Source organism: Canis lupus, chromosome 11, assembly GCF_003254725.2.
Source record: "Canis lupus dingo isolate Sandy chromosome 11, ASM325472v2, whole genome shotgun sequence".
In the NCBI taxonomy this organism is placed as follows: domain Eukaryota; kingdom Metazoa; phylum Chordata; class Mammalia; order Carnivora; family Canidae; genus Canis; species Canis lupus.
Genome location: NC_064253.1, coordinates 19,585,948 through 19,607,277, shown reverse-complemented (window position 1 = coordinate 19,607,277; position 21,330 = coordinate 19,585,948). Strand labels below are relative to the sequence as shown.

Sequence of the window (21,330 nt, the reverse complement as noted above, 5' to 3'; positions counted from 1 at the left end):
GTGATTTATTTCCCATCAAATCCTGACCTTGTGTGAGTGAGAAACACAGTTGTCTCCTCAGGATCTGGTGCTAGTGGCTTGATTAGCCCTGACTTCCAGGCGTATGACTCAAGACAAATTCCAAGGCCCTCATCTTTGTCCTTCTATGACTCTGGGGAAATCCCAGGATCCCTCTAGTCATTTAATTGGCCTTTTTAAAAGTAAAGAATATGGTTGCTTGTGTCTGTCTAGTTGGCTTATCAGAGAACTTTCAATCAAAAGAAAGCTTCCCAAATAAGTGAGTTAATTAATGTCTGAAAGCTAGACAGTGGGATTTCCATGGTGCAAGTGCACCCCACGTGGGCAGGGACTTTTTTGTTTGTTTACTGCTATGTCCCCAGTACCTATACAATGCCTTGCACATAGTGGGGCTCAACATATACTTGTTAACTGAATAAATGTGTGAATGATTATCATGTATCCATTTTTTATATTTAAAGAATAACATGGAGAAGATACTCATGTGGTTAAGTTTAAAAAAGAAACATATGGTACTGAATAAACTGTATCTATCATTCATTCATTTAACAAATATTTATTGACCTCTGCTATGAGGGGAAAAGACAGGACTGATATAAAGATTAAGTGACTTAACATACTGTATCAGTCTTCTAGATATTCCATAACAAAATACCACAAACTGAGTGGCTTAAACAACAGAAATTTATTTTCTCACAGCTCTGGAGGCTGGAAGTCCAAGATCATGATGTCGGCAGGGTTGGTATCTGGTGAAGAGACCTCTCTAATTGGCTTGTAGATGGCTTTCTTCTTACTGCATCCTCAACACAATCTTTCTCTGTGTGTGTTCCCTTCTGATGTCTCTTTGTCTTCTTATAAGGACACTAGACCTATTAGATCGGAACTCCACCCTTATAACCTCATTTAACCTTAATTATTTCCTTAAAGGACCTGTCTCCAAATACAATCACATTGAAGGTTAGGGCTTCAACATAGAAATTGGGGATTTGGAGGATACAATTCAGCCTGTAACATATATGTAAAATACTTATAAAAAAATGCCTGGTTGGGGGTGTCTGACTGGCTTATTCAGTAGAACTTAGCACTCTTGATCTCAGAGTTGAGTTTGAGTCCCACGTTGGGTGTAGACTACTTAAAAATAAAATCTTTAAAAAACGAAAAAAAGGGATCCCTGGGTGGCGCAGTGGTTTGGCGCCTGCCTTTGGCCCAGGGCGCGATCCTGGAGACCCGGGATCGAGTCCCACGTCAGGCTCCCAGTGCATGGAGCCTGCTTCTCCCTCTGCCTGTGTCTCTGCCCCTCTCTCTCTCAATCTGTGTGACTATCATAAATAAATAAAAATTAAAAAAAAATAAAAATAAAAATAAAAAACGAAAAAAAGAATGCCTGAAACATAATAAGCACTATATGAATGTTTGATATTATTATTACTATTATTATTATTAGGAAATACACAAAACCACATTGGTCATTATCCTCAGGGAATGAGATTACAAATGATGTTATTCTTTTCTGTATTTTCTAAAATTTCTACATTGAACAGTTTTATTAATCTGGTGGAGGGACTACTACTATTCAATAAAAGACATGGGTTGAAGCTTGTTTGTAGTTCTACAACTATTTTATCATATAGTCCAAGCCTTTGATCCGGATAGAGTTTCAACTTCTGGCTCAGCTTTTGAGAATTGTAATTGTCAGAGTGAAGAGAAACAAAAATCAGGCTCAGCTTCCCACAGGCCCTCCAGCTAGAGCTTTTCATTTCCTCATGTATGCAGGGATAGGAGTGTGGGAACATCATGCTGTAAGGTCTAGAAAGATCTTTAGCAGTGGGATAGTCAGTAGGTCAGTCTGAGTTCTTGACTATTCAAGCAACAAAATCCATATTGACTATTTTAAGCAGAAAAAGAACACATTAAAGAATGTTAGGTAGCTCACAGAATTTGGGGGAAGCTTCAAGAAAAAGAGTCAGATTCCTCAGTTTAATTGGCCCACATATAGGACTTCCTCTTGCTTATTGCTGGCTTTTGAATCCAAAGCTTTACAAGGGTATATATCTCATTGTCATGGTCTAAGTCACTTATCTACCCTTTCCTGCAAAGGAGGCTAAAAAAGAGCCTTTTTTGGATTCTACCTTGGGGAAGAGGTACTTACTATGTGGGAGACTATCAAAATAAAAAGAGAGTGTTAATGGGATCCCTGGGTGGCGCAGCGGTTTGGCGCCTGCCTTTGGCCCAGGGCGTGGTCCTGGAGACCCGGGATCGAATCCCACGCCGGGCTCCCGGTGCATGGAGCCTGCTTCTCCCTCTGCCTGTGTCTCTGCCCCTCTCTCTCTCTCTCTGTGTGACTATCATGAATAAATAAAAATTAAAAAAAAGAGAGAGTGTTAAAAAATGTTGGAGATTAAAAAACAAAAACAGAGGGTCCATTACTGTCAGAGAAGCATGGCTCAGATGTCCCAGCTTCAGGAAAACCCGAGCTCAGAGTGGCTGAGCCCACCCTTCACTTGCTCTTAGGGCCACTTCAGGCTAGCCACAGAGTGTTGGGCACTGGGCCTCACAGACCAGATGGTAGCCATTTGTGATGATAAAGAGGCAACAGAGTCATGGCTAGTTAGTCCTGAAGCTCAGAAACCTCTACATAAGCCATTCTTTGTGCCAAGGGACACAGAGAGGGACAAAAGCTTGCCCAAGGCTGCACAGTATGACAGAACTACAGCCAAGACTGGGAATGGTGTCTTTTGCTCCACTTTGGTGCCTGGCAAGATTTAAGGCCCCACTCAAATAATTCCTCCTTCAGGATGTCTCCCCTGGGTTAGGCTAGGATCAAATGTGTGTCTTCCTACTCACCTCCTGTACTGCTTATTACCCCTGTTTCCTATTTGCCTTTTTCCTCCTTGGTTCCCAGCAGGGGGCCAAACATGTTAGTGAACATTAGCTGAATGAGTGAATGAATGAAAGAATGAAAGAATGGGAGTCTAAAGGTCAGAACTGCTGTATGACCTGAGGCAGATGTTCTGTTCACTAGTCATAGGTCTCCTAGTCTATTGAAGAAGATAATGTTCTCTGCATTCTCTGGACCAGGGTTTGAAAACTTGATCAGAATCCTACCTGCCTGCTCTTTCAGAGGTGTTGAGTCAAGAGGAGACAGATGTGAACAGAATTGGCCACTAATGTGACTGATCTTGCTAAGAAAGAAGTCCAAGGGCCCTCCGGCCTGGCCTATGTATCTCTGGGCCCTGGGTCCCCTCTTGTTGGGTTCCATGTCTGCCATAACCACGCAGTCTGGATGCCTTACAGTCGCAATTGCTGAGGCCTAATGAAGGTCCATAAATGGACACCCACAGAGGTGGAAAGAAGCCTCTGGAGCCAAGGATAGAAAAGAGAAAGTCCCTATAGCCAGAGGTAGGAATAGGCCCAAAGAGGAAGGATACCTGGCCCATGATCCCACAGCCAGGCCCACATACTCAGGGAGTAGGGGGAAGTAAGCCATGCTCAAAGAAAACAGAAAACTACTCAGTTAAGCTGTAATTTATCACAGCTACAGCTCTTTTTTTTTTTTTTAATCGAATTATTCACAAGTAGCAGAGACATCTGTAGGAAGAGTAACTGGATGCAACATCCTGCAGGAGGCCAGGCTAAATGTGTCCCATGACATCACTCTGGAGAGGAGGCTGCCAGGAGCCACGCAAGGGCCTGGAGCATTTCTGCACCTGAGTGTTATAGAGGACGGCAGGGCCTGGGGCTAGCAGCATGGTTTCTGGGCCACCTGCTCCATGGAGAAATTCTTTGTTGGCCCTCTGCCCTATGGAGAGATTGTCTGCCCATCTCTCTAGACTAATCTGATCTGGAAAGATACCTTCTTTCTGCCCAGCCTTCTGGTTTCCCCTGGGTCTCCTTTTGAGAACCAGTAGGTCTTCAGTTAACCTGCTGCCAGTGGGAGTTGGTGGGGTGGGGGGGATTCTGACAGACAAACATGTGACACCCTTTTGGAGGAGCCTTCCAAGCCTGGAGCATGAGAGATTCCATCAAAGTCCCTGCTAGGCTGTGCCTGAGTTCTGGCAGGAGCATGTCTCCCAAAGAGTCCAAATCCTGCGATGGGAAAGAAGGTGGAAGGTCCTATTGTAAACATGGGAAATGTCTCAGAGGCACACGTCTGCACGTCTGCACCTACAGGGTGTATATGGATAGGGCAGGGCACACATATGCCATATACTAGTACTGCAGGCACAAGCCCCGGCAGAAACTCACACCCTAACTGCTAAGTTGTTGAGCACATGTCCACAAAGGGAAGGTGGTCTCTGGTGGGTCTGAATAGACCTTTGGCTCTTCCACTCTCTGCCACCTAACATCTGTTCTCTGGTTTCCTACTCTTTTCTTCCTGGGTCTGCTAGTGCCTGGCCTGGGAGAGTTGCATAGACTCTTGGTTGGGCTGCTTGAGCGCTGTCCTCGGTGCTGGATGCCTGGTGGGACATAGGCAACCCAGGCGAGGGTGTTGGGAGGAAGTGACCTTGAAATCCCACTAGGGCCCACCAGGAGATCTACATTTATTCTACACTTATTCTTTTGGAAGAATGTACAACTGGGCTTTCTCCTTCCATCCCAGACACTGAAACAGAAAGTGTCCAACCGCTCAGCCAGCAGTGTGGCCATATGCGGTTGTGGGTGGCTGCGTAGCCATTCACTGTAGCTATGAGGGGCTTCTTAAGGCCTCGTGTGCTACAAATAGCTATGCATCTAGACCGTGATGGCCCGTGTCCTCAAGAAACACCTGTGATTCCAAGTGGCCTCATGTGGGAGGCTGTGACTACACGGAGCCTCCTGTGACCTTGGTGGCCTCAGATCCAACTTTCCCAGAAGGGGAGATCTGAGGTCTGGGGTCCCCAGGGAATGTGGGCACTCATCCTGCTTGGTAGTCCGTTTGTTTGCCAGGGCCTCCACAGACCCTCACCACTTCTCTCCTCACTGTGCTGCGGACTTGGCACCCAGAGGCTCCCGGTGGCTGCAAACGTGGGTCACCGAGAACCGGCCCGCAGACACGTGTGCCTCCTAGACCCGGGGCTCGCCGCGCCCGGCCCCCCGCCCCCGGCCTGCCCGGCGATCAAAGGCAGGGTCACGCGGGGCGAGGGGCGCGCAGCGGAGGGGTGGGCGCGGCGCCGCGTCCCCGCGCGTCTCGGTGCGCCCCCCTCCTGCCCGTTTCCCCAGAACGCCGGGTCCTGACGTTGGGGCGGGGGCGCCGCGGGAGGCGGGTCGGCGCGGCGCCGGCCCCTCCCCCCGGCCTCGGCGGTTCCGACGCGGCTCGCAGCGCGGGGGCCCCGGACCGGGCGGGCTGCGCGGCTGGCGCGGGGCTCGGGTGCGAGGCGCGCGCCGCGCCCTCCCCCTCCTGCCCGGACTCCGCAGCGGCGCGGGGCGGGGGGGCGCTGCGGAGCGGGCGGCGGCGGCGGCGGCGGCGGCGGGCGGGGGCTAAAAATACCCGGCGGCGGCGGCGCGGCGACTGCTGGGGCTGCGGGGGGCGGGTGCGGGCGCGGGCGCGGGCGCGGGCGCGGGTGCGGGCCGGGAGGCCGTGCGGGCCAGGCCGAGCCCCGCTGACCGACATGCTGACCTTCTTCCTCGTCTCTGGGGGATCCCTCTGGCTGTTCGCGGGTAAGTGCCCGTCCTGTCCTCGTCCCGGACTCCCATCCCCGGCGCGCCGTGGGGTCTCGGCCCGGGTGGAAAAGAGCCCCCCGGTCCCCGCAAAGCCTCCAGCCCTGGCCCCCCCGGAGGAGCAGCTCGGTGTGCGGGAATGAGGGGCCTTGCTCTCAGGACCCCACGACCACCTAGCTCCGGTTCTCGCACCCTCGCCCCTGGGAGCCAGCACCGTCCCAACAGTGATCAGACTAGGCCGAGCCCACCCGACCCCAAAGGACGGACATGGTGCATCCTTGTCCATCCATCCCCAGTATCCAGAAACGTAGGGTGTTGGTCCCGGACGATCTGCTGCGGGTCCGAGGCGTAACCAGTACTGACCTGGGGCTTCCTGTCAGGGGTCTCCTCAAGACCCCTCACTGCCCACCCTTGAGCCAGAAATTTTCACCAGGTTTCTGTAAAAAGGTGTTCACCTGACTCCTTAGCTCTGCACAGTGCTTGTGTCCCCACTGCTCCCAGCCTGCTCCCCTCCCCCTCGCGGGAGTCAGCGACTCGCCCCTGCATTCTCTTAGGGCGCTATGGGGACCCTCTCTGAATCCCCGCCCAGCACTCCTCCCTCCTCCTCCCCAGCCACACACACACACACACACACACACACACACACACACACACCTGGGGTCTCACCACAGGCCCATTCATCGACCAGTTCTGCTGCCTGCACCAGCCAGTCCCCTCTGAGAGACTCGGGTTCCTCCAGGGTATAATACCACTAAAGGGTCTCCACTTCCGGCTGCCCATGTGCAGATTTAAGGCTGATAAGGTATGTGAAATGTTTCGGAACCTTAAACCGGCCTCCAAAGGGCCCTAGTCCAGAGCAAAGACTATGAATGTTAATGTTTATAATTATTTCACATTCAAACTGCAGCATCAGAGAAAGTAATAAGGGTTCTTTTTGAGCCAAAGAGGGGAAGCCGACCCTTTTGAGATCCTTACCTGAAACTTTAAATATATTATTCAAAATTCACAGCAAATAGTAGGAGTTTCGTGGTGCTTTCCCTTTCTAACTGAGGTTCAGAGGTTAATTGACTTGCCCAGTGTGACATGGGTAGTATCTGGCAGAGTGGGATCTAATGTGAGGTTTTAATTGATCAATCATTGCTAAGTGCATGGCGGTATCAGGCCTGAACCTTGAGAATTGGTGGGCCAGGTAATCACCACCACCACCACCACCACCACCACCACCACCACCACCACCCCTACCTCCAACGCCCCCCTCCCCCCACTGCCCTGAGTTGGGCCACAGGGACACTTCCCCTGAGCAGGGGAGTGAGTGAGGCCTCTCTAATCCCTTCAGCTCCCTAAGCTCCTTCTGTCTGCTGGTGTCTGAGGACAGGCTGTGCAGGGCCACTCTGGGCCTGACGTGCTCATCCAGCAGGCAAGATCTGGACTAGAGCTGGGATCACAGGTAAGAGGCAGAAGTTACCAAAATAATGATAAGGTTGATGATGGTGATAGGAACAGCCCCCATTTATTGGGTGGTGGTCTCAGGGCCTTTCCCTAGTGCCAGGACGCTTTGCTCTACCTGTAGTCAGCCCTCACCTGGCCATGGGTCCAAGGGCAGCTCTCTGGAACCCTGGAACCTTGGTCTTCTGCAGCTACAGGGAGTTAGTTGTCTGGAGACTGCAGGGCCACATGTGCCAGGCGTAATCAGCAGCCTTTGAGAAAAAGCCTCTCACAGTATTGGGTCCTTGTCTGAAATTGGGCTTTGGCAGACCCTGACTCAAAGTGGCCTTCTGTCCTGCTTCCTTGTGGAACAATTCCCAAAGTGATCATATGCCTCCCCGAATGGGATGGTACAGAGGCCTTGGAGTGGTCAGGGAAGGAGACTCTTGGTGCAGGTGGCAGCTGTTTCCATACAGGGCAAGCTTCTCAGTGCAAATAGGAAATTACTCAAAGATGCCACACTTGGTGCAAAAGTTAGAGACTGAGTAGTGATTATTTGATGGAATACCCCATACATGTATGGGGGCATTCCCAGATTGTGTGTCCACCTTGTTTGGGACTTTGCCCAGACCTCAGCCTTTCTCTGGGGAGAAAGAGAACCCTAGGCTAAGACTGACAACACATTCGGCCTGGTAATTTCCAGGGTCCCTAGGCAGCTGTCAGATAAATACCTTTGGCTCAGCTAGAAACAGGACATGGCCCTCAAGGTGATGTCACTCTTTAGTAGAGTTATGTGCTTTTCCCACCCATTCTGGCCTTAAGGAGACAAGGGCTGCCCCGCAAGGGACTGCCGGGAGAGGTTGATATGAAGGGTAGGAGGAAGCTACCTGGAGGAAGAACTGTCTGTCTGGGGGAGGTAGCCATGTGCTCTGAGCCCTAGAAGAACAAGAGCTGCATCTGTCCTATTCCCCACTGAAGAGGCCATCACTGAATCCTGGGCCAACCCAGATTCCACCTGTGTGCTGCATAGTAAGCAAAGGAACAAAGAAAATAGATCTGAGTCAGATGCTGAACCTGGCCTGGGGAAAATATGGTTGGTCTCAGTGCCATGAGCATTCAGAGGACTGTGGGAGCAATGGACTGGCACTCCTGCCTGGCCATATGGCACCGTAGGGCAAAGTAGAAAGAGGCACTGCCCTTAGTGGATGAATTTCTGAAAGGGCGTCGTTCCTTGAGGGTTGGACAGCCCCATGACCTTGGACAATATCCATTCTGCTCAACCATATACCTGACCATTGGTGTCATCTTGATAAGGTTTCTGCAGCATACAGGGATGTTTGTCAGAAGCAGATAGGCCAAACTCCAGGTAGAGAAAGTCAAGCCAGAAAAGGTGTACAGGATGAATTGTGGGGAGTGGGTCTTCAGAGTCTTGTGCTCCTGGAGCCTAGGTTGTGGGAGAAGGATGGAGTCTGGATAGCAGAGGATTCTGGAGGAAAGGGTGTTCTGCAGAGGAGCTCTCCGTTTACCTGCAGTAGCCAGGCTGCGCCAGCAGGGGGAGACTGGTAGAGCGCAGAGAGGCTGTTGATGTTTTGGATAAGATTTAGATGTGCCTGTGGTCGAGGCTGGGCTCCTGGAAGGGAAAGTAGGAGGCCCAAGCTGTGACCCTGGGGAATGGGAGCTGGCCCGGGTGGCAGAGACTGGTGTGGCAGCCATCTGGCTGTAAGTGTCTTGAGACAGGTGCAGACTTGTACAGCCTGGTTTAGTTCAGCCCTGTCAAATCTTCACCTGATTCCAGGCTCCCATTAGGGTGGAAGACTAGTGTGAGATCTGGAGCCATTTCAGGGGACCCAAGAAAGCACTTATGGTCCTGACACATTGTGGAGCTGCAGGCAGAACACCTGAGGGCATGCCTTACAAAAGAAAATTTAGATTTGTACCTAGTGCACTGCCCCATGGGAGAATTCTGACCTCAGCACCTTATCTTCTTCCCCAGCCTGTGGTAGGGTACATGGGTCCTACCAGTGACAGCACACAGACACCAGAGGGCGTCAGAACCTGGCCATTGAGCTATCTGGCTGGTTTTCTGTCCCACGTGATTATAAGGGCTCTTAGGTTGACCTTCAGAAGACTGACTTAGGCTTGGCTACAGGCCCCAATGGGACCCAGGGCTGTCCCATACACATAGCAAGCAGGATAAGTGAGCATAAGGTTCTGACTTGTTTGCAAAAAGGCAAAAATTACTGGTGTTTGTGTAGCACAAGCTGTACTTTGTAATTAGCCATGTAATTAGCCTGGTACATAGTAGGCGCTCAAATATTCATTGAATGAACTACTGTGGGAGGGGGGTTGTTTTAAGGGCAGGGGGAATCTTGTTATAAATGTACTGATTTGACTGCTGTTTCTCTGAGCACCTACCAGGCCAAGCACAATATTCTACAATTCCCTAAGCTTTCATTTAATCTTTCCCACAACACTGTGGTGCTGTTAATGATCCCCATTTAATAGATGAGTCATTGAGACTCAAGGATGTTCAGAGGGAAAGCAGCTCCTAAGAGTTATGAGCCAGACCATGCTCTCAGACTTTCAGTCCAGGGAGGGACCACCAGTATGAGCAGCCAGGGCCTGAGCCCTCCAGCAGGCTTGTCAGTGGGCACAAGCAAGGGAGTGGTCTTTTCAAATGGAGAGGGTTTAAAGAGAGGACAGGCATAAAGTGCCAAGGGCAGGGCTAGCACACAGGAAGGGTCCTCTTAATTGTTAACTTGAGCTAGGTTTTCCTTAAAGTAGCTTCAGGGTTCTGACATGCAGAAAGGGAGTAGGGAAACAAGGCATTCCAGGCAGAAGGACCAGTATAAGGAACGATTGGTTGTAGGAGTGAAGGAAATCTAGGGACACTCTGCTTGACCAGTGAGGTCACCAGGGCTGGATTCTGCAGGCCCTAGGATACCAGCCCGGGCAGCCTGGGCTTTGTTCCATCTAGTGGCTACGTCAAAGAAACAGCCCAAACTGGGCATGTGGGTGACCAAGGTGACACTACCTCTATGCTCCATATACCACATGCATTGCCTAGTGGCACCTTATCCACTGACTGCAGTTGTTGGCTTCCTATACTGTGATCTCCTAGAGGGCGGGACCAGAGTTTCTCCCGTGTGCTCCCCAGTCCAGGCCAGGCACAGTGTGTACCAGTATTTATTGCATAAATTAATGAAATGAAGAATTCTGTGAGAACAATTTATTTTAATAATGATGTGTTTTATAAGCTGTTTTCTTATAAAAAGCTAATCACAAATTGATTAGCAAATAACAGAATTTGAATGTGCTCCTACTAGATGCCAGGCTCTATGGCCAGCTGGGGGTGGTGGCAATGTGGTAGATGCAGTGTGTGTGTTGGGGGGGAAGCAGATGTGAACTCCTTGCAGGCAGGACAGGTTATGCCTTCCCTGGGGAACCTTAGTGCTAAGACCCCAGAACAGAAGGAGGTACTCCAAAAGTATTTGCTGAAAGAAGAAGGAAAGCAAGAAGGAAAGAAGATGAAACCCATCACTACTGGTGATTGGTTTTGTAGAAGATATTCTATTCTGGGGGCAAGGTCCTTTTGTATCCTTAGAGCTCCGGTAGGCTGGGAGCTCTGGCCTAGCAGAGCAGGGAGCAGGTCCCAGCCTGAGTCCCCAGCTCACTGGATGGGCCGGTGTGATGACCCCATTTTCTGCCTTGGTCTGACCAGAGTCCTCACTACTCACTCATTGAGCCTCACGGGTGCCACTTTGGGCCGTTAGGGTGTCCTTCAGGATGCCCAGGCTGGTCTCCCACCATTGTTTGCCTGCTCTGGAAGCCAGTAGTGGGTGAGTCATTCCCAGAATTGGTTCCTTTTTGTGGCTTCTGATTCGTTTGAGGCTTGGGGGTTTGTGACAGGCAGAAGTAGAAAGATGGGAAGTGGGTTGGGACAAATTCTGAACCAAGCTGAGCTGTGTGTTCTGAGGGAAGTTACTATCCTAGAGCCTGTAATCTCAGAGCCTGAAGGATTTTGAATCCCAAGAAGTCCCACCTGTGCTTACTCACCTGCTCTGCCTGGAGACATCTTTCCTCTCCCGACAGCTAGTCCAGGCATTTAGCTGGGAGTGTCTGTGGAGAATCGAGAAAGCTAGCCTCTGATTTCCTATCTGCCCATTCAGGCCTGCGTTCTGAGAGAGCTATCTTCTGAGGGCTTTAGAGCAAGAAGCGAGGTCAGGATGGTGCCAGTGAGGGAATAGTCAGCATCTCCACTTTCTGACCCCAGGATAAGCAAATCCGAATGATACCCATTGGAGCCAGGAACAGACCCAATGATAGACGGCTGTTGGAGAGAAGGGAGATGACAGGCAGGCCCAGGTGGAATGGGGAGCTCTGGGGCCAAGATCATTAACCGACCCCAGGAACCCTGCCCTGTTCCCAGCACACAGTATCTGCCTGGACCACCAGCACAGCAGGTGGATCTCAAGGAACCAAACAGGACTCAGCCCTAATACAAAGCCCTGTGTTTCCCTCCAACTTGTGGATTGTTGTTGGGGCTGAGTATCTCCAATCAGACGCCTGACCTCTGCCTTAGCCTTGGCTATAGACCACTGTAGTCTGTGACTGCAGATCCTGTCAAGTAGGTAGAAGGGTCACTGGGAGGGACAGTGAGGTCAATCAGAGATTGGATGGCAAGGCGACACAGCAAGGACAGTCAGAGGTCAGGGAAGGTAGTTGGAGGTGGGGCGGCAGGGTGGAATACGGGCCTCCCAGGGAGATTAGATAGGGAGGTTAGCTGGCCAGAGGCTGGATATTGAGGCTCCAGAGGCCAGTGAGAGGAAGGCAGTTACCAACATGGAGAGGAGGGCCTCACTGAGACCCATCTTAGCCTGCAGTGACCCCTGAACTTTGGAAGGAGCCATGCTTCTGGCACCTCTGCTATGGTCCCTAGAAGTGGGACTGTCTGAAGCCACTAACCCCAGGACCCTGCTTAGTGTCTGGCAAACTTCAGTGTTAATGGTGATAGTAACTTCCAGCAGATGATTTGGATGTGGCTCTCTAGGGGACACTCTCAGCTCACCCATACTTAGCACCCCTCCCTCCCTGCCTGCAGGCTCTCTCCACAAGCCTTGCTGTACCTGGAGTGGTAGAAAGAAAGGGAGGACAGAGCTTCTGGCCAGCGAGCTGGTGGGAGGTGGGGGTATGTATGTCCCTGATCTCCTTACCACAGGTCTGATATCAGGAGAGGCTGTGACCCGGGAAGCACCCTTTCCATCTGTACTGAAGTGTCCTTTTGCCTCCCCTTCCTCCTCCTCCTCCTCTGCATCCTGTTCCTCCCAGAAGGAACTCCATTAAACACTCTCAGACATGCCTGGCTTCTTGGCTTCATGGGTGCACCGTGTAGCCCCAGTCTATAGAAGGGAGACCTGTGGTGGGACCAGCAGTGGATGCTCATCCAAGATGGGCATTTTCTTTGGGCTGAGAAGCTGACTGGGCCTGTTTCCCTTGGATAGCAGGGAATCTGCAGAGCATCCTCTAGACCTCCGATTGGTTCTGAATCAGTTCCTGAACTGGTTTTGTTCTAGCTTTCTCCTCAGGCTAAACCATCATGTGTGTGTTTGAGATCTCCCAGTGTCACTATCTCCAGTTAATGGGAGTCTGAGTAGCATCCATACTTCATAGGGTACAAGATCTGTGCTGTAGATAAAAGACAACTTTTGGTGATGTTCAGGTATCAGAAAAGCAGCATTTCCGGTCTCTGGAAGTCTGAACAAAATTGAAGTCTGATCTTGTCGTGGGGCCTGCTTTGAGGATGGAATCCAAACCCTGGAGTGTCCCAGAAGCTTGTGATTTCGCACACTGGGTCTGGGTTACCAGGAACCCCACCCACAGCTTGAGGGCGCTTTTAGCAGCAGCAGCAGCAGCAGCACCAGCACCCTGCAAGCCAGGCTGAGGATGCTCGTGGTCTCCGTTCTTACAAGCCCTCTCTGTGTGCTGCAAGGTCTTTTGTTTACCATCACATTTTTCTTCCTTTTTCTTTCTCCATATTTAACCACCATCAACACCATGAGAATTACCAGCGGTGTTCCCTCATATTTAAAAGATGGTGACCTCAGACCCAGCCATTTCTATTTTGGCAACGGGCAGAAAACCAGCAGAGCCTCAGAATCACTGAGTTGATCACTATCAACCAGTTCCACTTCTTGATACCACCCACCCTGACCTGACATACTGTTCTCCTGGGGGCCACAGAGGCCTCTGGCTCCTTCTGGAAAGGTGGTGGGTTCAGGAAGAATCCAAGTGATGGGTGCTCTCGGTGGGTCAGTGTGAACAACGTCCAACAGCCTTGCCAGGCCAGCCAGGACCTCGTTTTGCTTGAGTCTGAAAGAGATTTTTGTTTTCTGGTGAGAACAGCCCCAGTCTGGCGCCGGAGCCAGCAGCAGGAATACAAACCCTTTCATGTGACAGCCCCAGAGTGGAAAGATACAGCACCAGGCCCTCCCCTGCACTCCTCGGGAGGCGGGTATTTGCATATTCCCCATTCATCCTGGCCTTGAAAAGGAGGCCTGAGTTCTCAATGCTCCCTGCCCAGCTGAGGGCTGGGCTGCTTGAGCCTGGCATTAACCCTGTGGACACCATAGCCCCTCATGGGCCAGAGAACAGGACTTGGCAGGTGCAGGGCAGCAAGAGACAGCTGCTGTGTGGCCCTGGCCTCCAGAGGGATGATTCGGGAGGTGGCAGGGTCCCACTGACAAGCATGGCCTTCTGCTGAACTGAGTGAAACTCAGATTTGTTTCTTTTTGTGGCATTCAGAAAAGGAACATTGTCAGAGTACAAGGAAGCCAGGAAATTAAGCTGTTTATCAAATTTTCCAGAAAATTTACCTCTAACCAAAGGCCAAACTTTCTTCTCTGCTCATTGTCTATCCTGTGGGGGGGAAGAAAACAAAAACAAAAACAAAAAAACATAAAAAAAAACAAACAGTGGCACTTAGAATGGTTGGGAGGGAGACTTGTGGGCTCCTGGCTGTAGCCCCAGTCCCTTGGTTAGGGATCTAGAGGCACAGCTTGCCCAGGGCACTTTTGCTTCTTAAAACCCCAGGTGCTAGGAGCTGGTGGGTTCTTGTAGCCTATGGCTGTGACCCCGAAGGCACGAGGCCTATACACAGTCCCATGACAGTCTTTTCTCTTCAGCAGCCACGTGCTGTCCCTCCAGCCTCAGCTCACTGTCCCTTTCCTCAATGCAGCCAGACTCCTGCCTCTTTCCTAAGAGCCTCAACATCTTACAAGTTCTTCCTACGGCTTACCAACCCACTTCCATCACTGTGTCCCCTTCTCAGAACACTCCTTCCCATCCGATTCTGCTTCCCTCCTTGCTCCGCATCCCTGTCTCAGGATGCATCTTGGGTTCTGTCTTTTGTGTGTTTGTTTTTCTTGGGCAAGGTGTCCTCGGATGCTCCAGAGTGAACAGGCAGGCAAGCAAAACCCTCTCTTTTTCCCCCTACCTCCATGACCACAACCATATCTTAGCAGGACCCACATCTGGTGCAGCAGCCGCCGCAGTGAGCTCTAAGACCCTGGTCCTGCCAGGAGTGGCCTGTAGGCCCTTGGGCTTGAGCCTGTAAGTTTTGCTGTGTGTTCTCAGTTGGGGCTGGTGACGGAAACAAATCACTGGTTCTGAGGCCAGGACACTGACAGTCCTAAAACGTACTGGCTGGGAGGGGAAAGGATCAAGTTGCAGCCACAGGATTTGGCTCCCTGCACAGTGGGGCCTGGCCAGGGGTGTCCCTCTGTTCTTGTGGCACTGGTGACCCTCACCAGCATCCCCAAGTCCTCCTGCTGTCCTCGGACTTGGTGAAAGGAAGGACAGTGAGCCTCATCCTCACCATCACCCTGGCTATTGCATTCTGTAAATATTGCCAAAGGGAGTGCTGCCTCTGATGCACCTCTTTGCTCTGAAATTTTAGTTGGGCCTGATTTGTGGTGAGGACAACATTTATCTCCAAGCTTATGAAAGACACTGTGTTTCTGTTTGCTCCTCTGTCCTCAAGGTTGCTTGTATTTTTAAAGTTCCTGAAAGTGTCCTTTGAGCCTGGCTTCCCAGTGTTATCAGGAGTGTGGGCCTATGTTCCCTGACTGGGGCTTTGGGTGAGTAGGGTTCTTTAGAGGTGCTGGTGTGGTAGGGGGGTAAGCAGGGAGGTATCAGAGGGCAGTGAGGCTGCTTCCTGGATGAAACGAATTACTAAAGGGAGGCATGTGCAGGGTGAGTCCAGGCTAGTTGGTACAGGGTTCAGGCACAGCCAACCGTAGGTGGGCTTTTCCACATTGAAGAGGCTTAATTGAACCCTCAGAGTGATCATCAGGCTTCTTGGGGAAGCTCGGCAGGTGAGTCGCTGTGTAACCCAGCAACCTGCATCCCAGCCTCTCAGGGGATGTGCCGTGGGTCTCACCTGGCAGTTCCCCAGTTGGGGAGGCCCTAGGCCCCATGTCTGCCCCAATCATCTGTGGTTCTGTGACTAATTAAAACCCAAGAGGATGGTGGAAAGAAAACCTCTCTCTCACAGTAGAGACGAGCATGATTATCGGTGAGCATGGGGTGGATAGTGGACCAGTGGTGGGCTGCCGTGTTTGCGTGTCTACATGTCAGGGTCACACAGGGATGATGATGAGAGCTGGCCTTTTCTTGACCTAGGGACCGAGCCACACCCTTCCCGGGACAGAGTGTCTGCTGAGGCTCTGTGTCCCCGGCACCCTGTGTGGTTTTCCATCAGCCAGGATCTTGGTTGTGGCTGTTGAATTTCCTGCTCTAAAAGCTGCCCTGAGAAACAATAAAGGAAGATTTTTGTCTTATTTTAAAACATTTCTGAAGATGCCTAGGGAAAAGTAAGGGTCCTGCCAAGAAGGAAGAGGTAGGAGCTTTGTGAGCTGGAGGTGGGTCCTTAGGCATTCGTGTATTTTAAAGCCTCCTTGGGTGGATTGGAGGAGGCTATGGCCCCGGGGCCCAGGTAAGCTCCTGCTAAATTCCAGGAGAGGGCTGCTGAGGCAGGAAGCTCTCCTCCTGGCCTGCCCCCAGGTGAGGAGCTGAGCAGGCGAGGCTACATACATCAGCCCCAGGGAAAGTATTGAAAGGCCTCTTGGGCTCCAGACTCGCCAAGCAGGTTGTGCACATGACCCCTTAAGAGGGAGTCAGAGCCCTGGACTGTGGTGTGGGACAGTCCTGCTGCTGAGGAGGTAGGTCGGATTTGGGCGGATGGTGGCCCCGGTATTGGCCAACTTGGAAGCACCAGTCGTGGGTAGGGCCTGGAGGGTGGTGAGCTGACTACTGTGGCCTGGATTTGCATTTTACTCTTCAGTAGTGGCCACCAGGTTCTCACTGTGTGCTCAGCCACATGCTGGTCACAAAAATAGGAGTATGACATGGCCATATCTGATGCCCACCCCCACGCCTTATCCTCTGGAGACAGACCTTGCAGGAGTGAGGCCCTGGGAATTCCTGGGACCTCTGATCTTGGTATATCTCCCAGAGGTGCTAAGAGAGTTCAGAGCTCAGCTTTGATCCCAACAGGCCAGGATGTGGATTCTGGGTTCAAGATGGCCAGTCTCTGGTAAGCCAGGAAACAGTATCTCTAACGGCAGACATTAGGGACGGGCTGGTGTGCTAGCCTAGGGTCTTACAGGGGAGACAAGCCAATGTCTTCCACCTGCCAACCTGATCCTTATTCTGGAGTGTCCAGAGCATCTCTAAGCAGATGTTTTATCGGGGACTGTGTCCAGTTTCCTTCCTCTCCCCAAGTAGACAGGTTGTGACCTTGTGGTGAGGAGTCGAGGGGTAGAGGCAGCCCCTGAGAGGGGGGTACAGGTGGAGTCTCCTGGGCCTCCAAATGCCTTGCTCAAGCCAGAGAGCTGGCATCCCTACCCCCACTCCCTACTACTTCCTACCACTTCCACCACTCACGCCTGCTGCAGGTCCCCAGCCCCTGCCTGAAGCTCTGGCTTCTCATCGGTGTCGCAGATGGACGTGTAAAGAGGCTTTGTCCTTAAGCAACCCGTTTGGCAAACCCTGTCCTGAAATGAAGACAGGATGGGGGTGGGGGGAGAAGCAGCGAACGGAGCTCGGAGCTCCGCGGCCGGCAGAGTGGGGGTTAAGGCGGGTTGCTGGCTCTAAGCTGATCTGAGCCAGAGCTACCCCGCGTGCAGATGGAGGGGGGGCCGGCAACTCCTCATAGAGCTGTTCTGTGCTCAGGTCCTGGCCAGACCTGCTCCCACGGCCGCCAGGGAGCCTCCGCCACCTCCGCTAACGCCTCCACCGCCACCCGGCTTCTCGGAGCAGGCGGCTGTTGCCATCCGCTGTCCCCAGGGGCAGACTTGGGGCAGGGCCTTCGCCACTTTTGTGCTTTGCTCAAGATGTGGTAAGCTCTCTCCCTGAGCCCCACACGCCCTTTATAAAGGGAGGCTGGTACTGGTGGGGTCAGTTCAGCCGCCTCCCCAGTGCCAGGAGCCCTCTGGAAAGGTAGGGTGTCACTGCATGTACTTTGGCAAGTGAACTTTGAGCCCTTTTGGCTGGCAAAGAGATGGAGTAACTGCTTTAGCTAACTACCGCCTACCGAGTGTTTCACTTACTGTGTGATTGGCACCACATTCTCTGTCCATGAGCTTCTTGGAGGAGAGGCCCAGAGGGGTAAAGTGACTTGTCCAAGGTCATACGGCTCTCAAGAGTCTGAGTCAAGATTGACACCAGGTCAATGCAGCACCAGAACTCACCTTTGGGCCCTCTCCCTAGCTTCTTTGCTGGGGACCCTGGTCCCTGGGAGAGGGGGTGATTTTCTTTTTGAAGCTTATCATTGGGAGTTGAGGATGGTCTTTAATGATCTGGTGGCTTGCCTTGCACCTGCCTACCATTTCTGAACTCCTCAGAGATTTTCAGAGACTCAGAACCTCACTGCAAGAAGCCCCACCCCGCTCCAGGCTGATATACAAGGAACCTGGGTGATTTTAAACGACGGTAAGGATCTGAGGGTCGTGGAGTCTTCTGGTACCAGCAGGATGAGTTGGACTTTTGTCCTAAGGTAGTACGGAGCTAGATAAGGTCTTTGTGTAGTTGCATGACATGGTCATGTCTGTGTGCCAAGAAAATAACCTTGGTATCAGCGTAAGCACCAGTTAGTGCAGAGATGCCAGTGAGGAGGCGGGTGTGGGAGATTGGACTGCACCTGGTGGTGGCTGGACCAGGCTGGGAGCTGTGGGGGTGAAGAGGAATAGTTTCTTTTGAGAGATATTTAGGAGGTGGCCCTTGCAGAGCCATCTAGCTAGGTTGTGAAGGTCTAAGGCGCTGCGGTTAGGAGGCTGGGTCAGCAGAGTGTTCTTGGAGCCAAGCTCCAGGCCTGTGCTCTGGGGCTCTACCTCCGCCACCCTGCTACCGTGGTGCCAGTGTGCTTCCCGCCAGGGTCTCTTTCCTCCCATTCTCTCCCTTCTTACGCTCTGACAGCTCTGCCTCTCATCAACTACCTTCCCTGTGTGCCCTGACTCAGTGGAAGACATAGTATGGTGGGGGAACCCCAGGCTCCTAGCCTGTACCACCAGGTGGTATTCTGAACTGTTCTGTGTGGGAGGAGAAAAAGGCAAGGGATATGCCAGAGGAGAGACTAGTTCGGCTGAGGGCGGCGTCCTCCTTCGAGGTGGATATTTACAAACACTGCAGCTCACTTGGCAACAGGGCACCACTGATCCCCTTGGGCACTGCCCACCCCCCCACCCATGTCCCATGCCACTGCAACCAGGAGAGCCTCCTGGGGCTTGGGAGGAGGCAGCTATTGGTGGCACCCCAGGGACCCCTGAGCATCACCCTAGTTCAACAGAGAGGGAGTGAAGGTCAAAGTAGGCCAAGGCCCTGGGAAATAATGAAGTGAGACCAGACTCCCAGGCCTAGGCTCTACTTTGCCCCTTGCCAAGGGTTTGGTGGCCTCGGTTGGCTCTCAGGCCCATGTCCTCAGAAGACCTGAGTTTGTAGCTCTGCCCTGCAGTGGCTCCCAGGTCTGAAGGGAACCTCGGGGTATATGCAGGCAGCCCTATGTCTGAGAAGACTGGCAAGATAGAGGCGTGATGCAGCATACTACTGATTCTTTTGGTTGCTGCCCACTAGGCAGAGGTGCAGGCCCAACCTGAGGGGAAGAATAGTCAAGCCCTTTCTGGAGAGAATGAGCCAGCCAGACAAGTGGGCTTTCTGGAGAGAAGGAGCCAGCCAGGAGAAGTTGGTGAGAGGGAGCCCACCCCTAGGATGTACATGGGGAAAAACAAGTGACAGGCCTGATGCTACATCATGGGCTCTGGTGGACAGCCCAGTGTCGGCAGGAGTGGGGTGGTGGTAGGTAGTAGGTGAGGTAGTGGTTTGGGAGGCTGCAGTCTGGGGTCTGGATTCTGCTCTCTGACTTGCTCCCAGTGTACCTGTGACTGGCAGGTACCTTCCTCAGTGGAGTCTGTGTTTCCACCTTGCAAGGGCTTCCCAGACACCAGGAATTGAGGAAGTTGAGACGGACCAGTTCTGTTCCTCCCTCTCCTGGGCACTATGATGCTTTGGTGACTTCTGAGAGCTCATGTACCTAGTAGACCAGCCTCTCAGACTTGTGGCACTGACCTTTGTACAAGATTTCCTGGGCTCGGACTTAATTTCCTGAGTGGAATTTCAGCTGGTGAAGTGCTCCCTGCTCTCTCTCTCTCTCTCTCTCAGCTCTAGCCTTTGTGTGATTCTTCCCTCTGCTCAGGACACTCCTTTCCTCTTTGTCTTCTGTCTCAGCATCAGTATGACTCCCTGCCAGCAGCCTGTCCTGACTCCCCATACCTGAGTCAGGTACCTTCTTCTGCTCCCCATGCTTGATCACAGCCCAGACCGCACAGCACAGCACTGCCCCCTCCTTCATGTGTCTTTTTCATGGGACTGAGGGCAGACCCTCATCTGGCTTATCCCAGGGGCCAGCCCTGGGCCAGACGAGAGCAGCGACCACGTGAGGGTTTGCCCAGTGAATGGGGTTTGGGTAGGTGGATGGATGGCTTGACCCTTCTGGGCTGTGCTCTGTGAAAAACCCAGCACTGCAGCAAAGGCTGCAAATGGCCATGCTCTGCTGCAGGGTAGCACCCAGGAGCAACTGCCAAGGGCTAGGGACTGCTGGTAGTGACGTATCTTTCCAGGGTTCTCTCTAAAATTTTTGGGACCATATAGCCGAGCTCTTGGGCTTGTCAGAGGCTTCTCAGCCCATTGACTCAGTTCAGCCCATTAGAGGAAACATCAGGAGCCCACCCCAAAGACTGATGAGTATATCTGGATTTTCTATTATGTGTATACAAAGTCATTTACCTGATAGACACGGCGGTGACTTGGTCTCCATATCTGCGGCTGAGGGAAATAAATGTCCCAAGGAAGCTAGCTGGTGGCCTGCTGGGGGTCTTCCCCAGAGTGGTTTTCATTGGTGAATTCACTGGGGTCCATAGTTGGGCCTCTTCTCTGCTGGTACCTTCATGTGATCGGTATGCCAGGAGTGATTTGTTCCTATGGGATGGCCTCAAAACTGATCTAGCTCAAGGAGGCTGCCAGTAAAACTGGGTCTCCAGCTCAGGAACTTAGTGAAAATGATCAGGCTGGCTGGGGGCTTACTTTCTCTGCTCCCCAGGGAGCACCCAGAGTCTATGGGTGGTTCATGAGTGTTACCAGGATTCAGACAGCAAGTTGTGCCACTCCCCAGGGACCACCTTTGCCTGGTGCTTAGACTTGCCTGGACTGAGCAGCCTCCCCGGTCTGACAGCACCTCTTAGCTATCTGTTTAATCGTGGCATGCCTCTGTGCCAGCCAGATACAGTATGAGTACATGGCTGAGTGATACTATCCCCACTCTAAAGATAGACAAGGGGAGGTCCAGAGAGATGGGTTATGTGCAACCTTGTGTAGTTTATAGGTAAAGGAGAAGGAATTTGAACCAATATTTGCCTGTTTTCTCTGCAATGACTTTGCACATCACTGACCTCATCTCTGGTGTGGTGCTATTACAGTTTAGTACAAATATTATTGTCAGAATTTCAGTAGATGTCTCCTCTCTCAGAGGTCAGGCAATTGCTGCTTGGTTCATCTCCTGTGGCTGTAGAGTGGCTGCTGTTGGGATTCTCACTGTTTTCCAAGAAGGGAAACCACAACCATGCTTCCAAAGGTAGAAGGCCAGTAAGGAGAGCAGCTGTAGATAGTGCAGGGCAGCTGGGAGCCTACCCAGCCCTCATCAGG

General features: G+C 52.1%; 1 protein-coding gene across 7 annotated transcripts in view; it reads left to right on the top strand.

The window, feature by feature from the left end:
* The first annotated feature begins 5,517 nt into the window (after positions 1-5,517).
* The window catches only part of ACSL6 (acyl-CoA synthetase long chain family member 6), a 57,905-nt gene continuing 42,092 nt past the window's right edge, over positions 5,518-21,330 (top strand). For 3 of the 7 annotated variants that reach the window (XM_025432337.3, XM_025432338.3, XM_025432336.3), the window contains exon 1: positions 5,539-5,655. In XM_025432337.3, the coding sequence (XP_025288122.1) occupies positions 5,607-5,655 (49 nt within the window). In that variant the 5' untranslated portion in view covers positions 5,539-5,606. Of the gene's footprint in view, positions 5,656-6,991; positions 7,103-15,118; positions 15,216-17,310; positions 17,477-21,330 lie in introns of those variants that run through there. The other 4 variants (XM_025432339.3, XM_049116035.1, XM_049116034.1 and 1 more) reach the window with 4 other exon arrangements.